At 41.1% G+C, this 7,639-nt stretch overlaps 1 protein-coding gene across 1 annotated transcript; it reads right to left on the reverse strand.

Annotated features, from left to right (window-relative positions):
* Positions 1 to 2,007: 2,007 nt before the first annotated feature.
* LOC124075193 (kelch-like protein 10) lies at positions 2,008 to 6,345 on the reverse strand. The gene is made up of 5 exons (XM_046418667.1): positions 6,118 to 6,345; positions 4,960 to 5,443; positions 3,781 to 4,398; positions 2,929 to 3,078; positions 2,008 to 2,474 (listed from the first exon to the last, which is right to left on the reverse strand). Exons 1-5 carry the CDS (start codon positions 6,267 to 6,269, stop codon positions 2,112 to 2,114), a joined length of 1,767 nt encoding a protein of 588 aa, XP_046274623.1. The 5' UTR covers positions 6,270 to 6,345; the 3' UTR covers positions 2,008 to 2,111.
* Between the last annotated feature and the right edge of the window lie 1,294 nt (positions 6,346 to 7,639).

Raw genomic sequence — 7,639 nt, forward strand, 5'->3', positions numbered from 1 at the left:
CATGCATGCACATATGAGCCCCTTTCAGAAATGTCCTGTAGTCTGAAAATGCTTCGCAAAACGTGTTTGCTTTGTGTTTAAAAAAGCATTTAATCTTAAGGTTGTTCCACTAGTCTTTGGTCCAAGTTTCAGTCCAACACTTCATAAAGTCATATTACCAACAGCGTGCACAAGATTACAGCACTTCCATGTTGGCTTACTCTGCACCTCGTGATGACTAACATGGAGGAAAATGGAGTTTGTGTCCTCTCAATCCTACTCCATCATGAGTGAGTAATACAAACGATAGTAAACATCAGAGTGGCTGGCTGGAAGTTATCGCATTTAGAGTTGGTAATGGAGATAAGAAACCACCGACATTAGATATGAGGATATGTGGCCACTGTTATCTTGAATACATTTCTCTGAGTTTGGACATTGTTGGCAACATTTGGGATCACATAAGAACACAACTCAGCAAAACAGGTCTAGTCATTTTTAGACATTTTAATGCAAACAAAAAGTTGCATCTTAAGCCTTTAACCAAGCATTTTAGTAGCCCAGCTCTACCCTTAGTAGAGTCATGATGTGTAGTCACACATCATGACTCTTGTGTCACAGAAAAAGCTCTGTTCTGTAAGGGTTTTTCCCCCATTATCTAACCTCTCAGCCATTGTATTTTTATTACTTGTGCTTGTATTTCTTGATTCTGCATCCCATTGCATAAATCCTGAAAATCAGTCATTTAAGAGTAAACAATATTATCAACAAAGAAGTACATCATACAAGCAGAAAAATACTCAGGAAAGGCCTATTACCTTTTTTTCACCTGGCCTCTCTAAACTTTAAAATGTTTGAGAGTCCAATGACACTTAAAGTGAATGAAGAGTATGATTCATTCTGTGTATTCCTCTGTAGATGTACCCAAACTCGCAGGCAACTCACTGCCTCAAGGTGACTCTGCCCAAAAACGAGTAACCAATGCTTTGTCTGTGAGATGAAGAGGAAGACAAAAAGAGAGAGCGTAGAGGAGGGAAAGAGAGGAAGGGAGAGATTAAGAGAGAGGAACGAAGAGGGGTGGGGGGGAGTCGTTCAAGCTTTTCTTCCCCCTGAATAATCCCAGTTTTGTTGGAGGAGACTGTGGAACATCCAGTCCTTGACATCAGCCAGAAAGTCATGTAACAGCACCAACTTGTACTCAGACAGAATCTGTCCATTTTTCTTTCGACATTTCTCTCTGCAGGTCTCTCTCTATCCTTTATTTTCTTTCCCCCTATTTCTGTCATTACTTCGCATGGTTGCCTCTCTGTGCCAGTCAGTGGTACAGAATATATTTCAGCCGGGGAGGAGGAAGTAGGGGTCATTATGGGATCATTAGTGTGAAAATAAACAATACTACAAACAATACTGAAATGGCAGCTGATATTAGAAATATTACATCAGACATAGCAATTCAGCTTTTGATTACACCAACCAAATATGTTTAAGGAAATTAGAAAAACAAATGGGTGAAAAATAAGTTGAGAAACGATTGCCACGACTACAGTCGACTACAAAGTTCATCTAGAAAATCAGACCAATTTACTGCAGTAGAGTTTGTAGCTGTATAGCAATGACACACTACTGATAAGTCACGTCTGACAGTTAAAGCTGAATGTATCATCTAAACTGATCCCGCCACACAGCTACACAGCAGCTTAACTCAGCTGCCCTGATGACCAGATGTTACGTTTCTCTGATTATCTGACAGTCATCACTCTTTCAAACACTAAAAGGCTAAAAGGACACAAATCACAATGGCATTTTGACAGGGCGGACAGTCAGACAGGCTTGTGTAGGTCAACATTTTTTCCAGATAACAGCAATAGCTTAATTTTGCAAATGGTTTACTTCACAAAACCTTATAAATATCCATCCTGTCCTCTAGGGGGTCACTGCTGCAATGGCAGACTCCAGATCTGCAGACTTTTCACATAAACATGAGAGAGCATAAAGTTCTCACACAAATTGAACAGTTACAGAAATCCCTGAAGTAACAGCAATTTGATGCTTAAAGCGGTTTTATTTTATGATGTTAAAGTCTTGGTGGATGGTAGTACAGGGCAGCACTGTGCTAAAACTGTTCGGGAGCGTTACATGGAATCTGTCAACTCCCCTGACACCTCCTCAAAGTGTAAAAGCGGCAGCTCGTCACGAGGGACGACGTACTCGGACATGTTGGGGAGCCCGGACACTACGCAGCAGCTCAGGGCGCTGCGGCAAATCTCCATGTCACAGGCCTCAGTCCACTCATCAGCATTTGCGTCGTAGTACTCGACGTTATAGGTGGTGGTGAAGCCGTTGAAGCCGCCGACAACAAAGAGACGATTGTCAATCACTTCGATGCCAAAGTTGCTGCGGGTGGTCATCATGCAGGACACTGTGTGCCAGTTGTTGGTCCTGGGATTGTAGGCCTCAACACTGCGCAGGCGTGAGTTGCCATCAAAACCACCAACCTATCAGGGGAAAATCAAAATAAGGGGTCAAGTGTTTAAAAGGAGGCAGAATCAGTTTAGAGTCCTAAGTTGTTCTTGTCTTTTATCCTTAAAAGATGCCCATATGTTACAGACTTTCGTGATCCCGGGGTTCTGTCTAACACCAAAGTTTTCTTTTAACCAGTATGTCAAAATCTACAGGACAGGTTGGAAAAAAGTTTGCACGAACATTCACGGTTCCATGAGGTTGACATTCACGGATTTGAGTAAAACGTCTCACAAATCACCAGTGATTTATGTCAAGCAATGCTAACATGTTATACCTGCTTAACACCAGCGTGTGTGAGCATGTTAGCACGCTGACATTAGCATTCAGCTCAACCAGTTTAAAAGAAGTGCTGGCCAAATCTCTTCACACTTTCACAGTGTGTGTGTGTGTGTTACATGACTGTCAGTGGTGTTTTCATGTACTTACTGCATAGACGTGGTCTGCATATGCAATGACGCCAATTCCACTGCGCTGGCTGGTCATGGGGGTGATCACTGTCCACTGGTTGGAATCTGGGCAGTAAAATTCACAGCTTTGCAGACACTCATTCCCATTGAAACCACCACAAATGTAAACCTGAGGAGAACAGGAGGGACATTCAGTAAACACTTTGCTTTGTCGGTCATTAACTGGTGATTATGTTTCCTCTTATGTATTAATGCAAATGAAATATTTCTATGCCATTGTAAGATAAAAAATGAATTACAAACCCAACTTCTAGTCTAATCTAATCATTAAACTGAAAAATAATGCCATGTTACCCTAATAAATGTTGATACAGAAATGCAACAGGGATCGAGTTGATTCAGAAACAGTGTCACCATACATAGTTTGCCTATGACTAAGATGTTTATTTTTCACCTGTAAAATGTCTGTACAATATCTTACTCAGTATTTTTAGCAGCCAGATTTACAGCTTTATGTTGTTAATGCTAAAAACACGTATTGACATACAGCATATACTGTTATCAGATGTAAACTGAAAATAAAGATTTCATGCTTAAAAGAACCACAGTATTGTATATAACAAAGCAACACACATTTCACTCTTCAGATATGGGCCCCTAAAGACCATTAGTTTGACACATAATAACTAAGTCCATTACTCCACTTAACTTCAGCACAACTGCAAAAGGTAAAAAACAAACTGTGAGCTTTCATCTAACAGTCTGGCTTTGTTTGCAATAAATGTTACAGCCTTGAAGTGGTTGCCTTGTGTCAAACAGGGAGAAAATAATCGTCCCAGTCATCATCATACTGCTTTTTCACTTCACCCACCCTGCCATGAAGTGTCGTGCAGCTGGCATCGCTCCTCTGCTCATGCATGGGTGCGATGAGACTCCACTGGTTGGTCTCAGGCCTGTAGCGCTCCGCAGTGCTGAGTCGGATTTGTCCGTCATAACCTCCCATTGCGTAGATGTATCCATTGAGCACAGTGACGCTCACGTAGCAGCGGCGGTGGTACATGGGCGCCGCCTCATGCCAGGTGCGTGTGCTCAGGTCAAGCCTGCGCACGCTGTTGAAATGCTCCACCCTGTCAAAGCCACCGATGCAGTAGACAACCCCGTTGACGAAGGCAGTGCCGAGGTAGGCCCGAGGGCGCTCCTGATTGTTTGTCACGTTGATCCAGCAGTCAGCTCGGACATCGTAGGCCTCGATGGCGTTAGTCGGATCCCCGCCGCTCCAGCCTCCGATAGCCAAGAGTATGGCATTGGGAAGGCGAGGACGACCGACGGGGTTGCAGACACCAGATGTAGAGAGGTTGTTTGTGATCATGCAACATTTGACTTGCAAGGCAGCTTTCACCATTTGAATGCACGCGTTGTTGCCCTTCACCAGCTCATTGCACATCACAGTCACCCTCATGTACTCTATAGTTGTCAAGGCCAGCCGAACCTACACAGGAAAAACAGGACAAAATCTTGGCATTGAAACATAACGAACTGTATGTTCGTCCAGACCTTTGTTGTCTTCTTACACAGTAAATAACACTCTCCTTTTTCTCCCCTTTATACAGTGTTTAACATTATTCAAGATATAAGAGGTCCAACTTATTTCTTTGTGGGCTCTTTGTGACGCCACAGATGACAGATAAATGCCATAAGGTCCAATAAGATCTAGCACGAGTTGCTGTCAGTCTCCAAAACCTGATTTCCCCAATTGAGTCCATGTCTAATCATTGAGGTAACTGTCAGCCTGATACAAGTTTGCAGTCTTAGTTTGTTAGTAATAAGTCAATCTGAATAAAAACTAAACGTACATAACTAAAAGTTAATAATTTATCATTTTTTCCTTGAAACTACAGGGTTGAAAGCACCTAGGTAGCCTGACAATATTGATTATTGTGCTAAATGCTGTACTAACATTACAAGTAGAAGTAAATCTAAACTATATGTAGTTCGGATTTACTCATACAGGTACATTTCAACAAACTGTAATGGCAGAACAGTATCATACCTTAGACAGGAGTACAAACAAGTGGCCTTTTCTTTCTTCAGGTAAGTGGGAGATCCAGTGAAGGACGGCCTCATATACCGTACTCTCCCTTCTCACATTGAGGTCATCTCTTTCAAGGATGTCTGTGAATTCCTCCGCAGAGAGATGCAGGAACTCCTCACTGAAAATAGCCTCCTCGAAATGATCAATGACATAGTGGTAGGCCCTGTGCCGCAGTTCGGGAGCGAAACAGACGCTGGTGAACTGCCAGATGCCGATGCAGTTGTGTGGGTTCAGTCGCTGCTGCAGGAAGTCGCAGCAGAGTTGCACAACGTCCATCACATTGAGCTGATCAGCTGCCAGCAGTAGCTCCTGTACTTCGTGCTCTGTCACAGACACTGCATTGTTGTATGCAAACTCAATGATGAGCTGCATCATGTCTGGAGACAGGCCCGATATCTCAAAGACCTTTTGCTCTGGGGGTGACCAGCGTGTGAAGAGAGCTCTGTGGGTCAGGATGAAGACACAACACAGGATTGAAAATGTGTTTAACATTTTCTTGCTTTATTTTTTTTAATTAATTAAAAAAAACTTTTTCAAATATTGACAACTGTGAGCAGCTTTTTTTGGTGTAATGAATTGCTGGACAGTAAAGTATGTTGTAAATCAGTGGTCTCAATGATAACTTCTTCGAACATATTTAATTTAGCCACTTTTTCTAAATAAACTGCATTCAAATTCATATTCAAGTTCTGCTTAAAAGTAGCCTACTGTGGCATGAAATTGAGGGTACACACCCCCCAAATTTCATATTGTGGAAACTGATTTTTAATTGCACACAAGTGAGAGGCAGCAAAAGCCTTCATCTGAGCTGATATCTGAAACTATACTGACTGAGTGTAGACAGATACAAAACCTGCAACATTGGTTAACTTTTGATTTTTAAATTATACTTATACACACGCATATATATTATAAATATAATATATATTTTCTATAAGTTCTCCATCAGGTCTTTAACATCCTCTGGTCTACATAACTTACTTCATCACAAATGATCAATATAACTGATTGCTTATTGTAATTGTTGAGTTTCTCAGACTTAGATCATTATCTAGTCACATTATCTTGGTTATCTGGTCGCTTGAAAGATGTAAATTCAACAGATAATCAACTCACCGGAAGTACGGGCTGCAGTTGCAGAGGATGATCTTGTGGATTTGAAATTCGACATCACCAACTTTGATGACTGCGTCACACCAGTGTCCCTCCAGAAGGAGGTCACTGAACACTGAGCTCAGTTTGTGTGAAGATGCACCTTGCTCACTCATCTTGATTTCTTTAAATAAGAAGAACTTTTTCCTTCAGTCTTTCAGTTGAGAGATTGTGTGCAAAGTCTCAGAGCGAATGTGAACACTCGGAGGGGAGAATGCTGACAGTAAAGCAACACCATTCTAGAATGGATTCTGATTCTGTTCAGAATTTGACGCATCACTGGGACACTTTATTCAACCTGTAGTTACAAATGTGTTTACCAAACCTTGAAACATACAGAAAGTATTAAAGCAGAAGCTGTTTTTCACTTTTGTATATCCTGACTGTGTTTCTTACAGAGGTACACTAGTAAAATATGCCAAATTTACACTCCCTGGTCGCTTTATTAGGTACTCTGAGACAATGCAATGCAATCTAATGCCACAAATTAAACATTTGTGAAGGTAATAATGTACCGTTTTTGTTAAAACTTTCAGTGAGACGTTGATTCAGCTATGTGTTTATGACTGAGGTAATTAAAAATGAGGAATGAACATTATTGTCTTTGTGAATATAGAAAGGATGGCTGAGCTGGTACCTATAGGTGTTGGTACCTAATAAACCGGCCACTGAGTGTACATAACAACATATTGTACGCTTTACCAATTACATGCATCCAGTGGTGGAAAGTATTTATATTTATTTTATTTTTACTGAAGTGTTGTTGCTTTACTGACTAAAATCGCTTTTACTTTACAATAGTTTAACCTTCACAAAAGACCACAAATGTTTTCTTCACTGAAACAAAGAAATCATTATAGGCTACAGTTTCTCCCACTTGAAAGCCACTTGAAAGAATGATGAGAATTCACACCTGATTTCTTTAACATAAAGTCCACAACTGTAGTCTGTAAAGCCTTTATTTTATCAGCTAATCTTGGGACATTAACAAACAAAAGAAATGATCCGTTTATGTGTCAGACAACTCATATTCAGAATGAGAATGTAACTGATAAATGAGAAAACAAAAACAACTTACTTTCACAAACAAATATATAGACACTTCCCCAATTAGACACACATTCTCTCCAATACAAGCATGCGTAAAGAGACAAATTGTAAGTGCTTCTCTGCACACCCTCACACAGAGTCAAACACACGTCCATTGCCCAAAAAGCTGCACTCCCTCCCTAAACCTCTGCCTTCCTCAAGGGCAAACACAGCAGGTAGCCTGAGATCTAATTAGCTAGTTAGCCTTTGGTTGACTGAGTAAAGACCCTATCCAAGAGAAATCTGAGCTCAGTTCACGACATTCTGCTGTGATAAGGAGGAAATGTGTGCGGCAGCAAACAGTAGGAGAGAGCGTTGTGTTGATGAATGGCTGCTAAATACAGCGGCTTCTGATTAAACATTATCTGAGGAGGTGCTCGTGAAAACAAAGAGGCAG

Source organism: Scatophagus argus, chromosome 17 (assembly GCF_020382885.2).
Source record: "Scatophagus argus isolate fScaArg1 chromosome 17, fScaArg1.pri, whole genome shotgun sequence".
NCBI lineage: Eukaryota > Metazoa > Chordata > Actinopteri > Scatophagidae > Scatophagus > Scatophagus argus.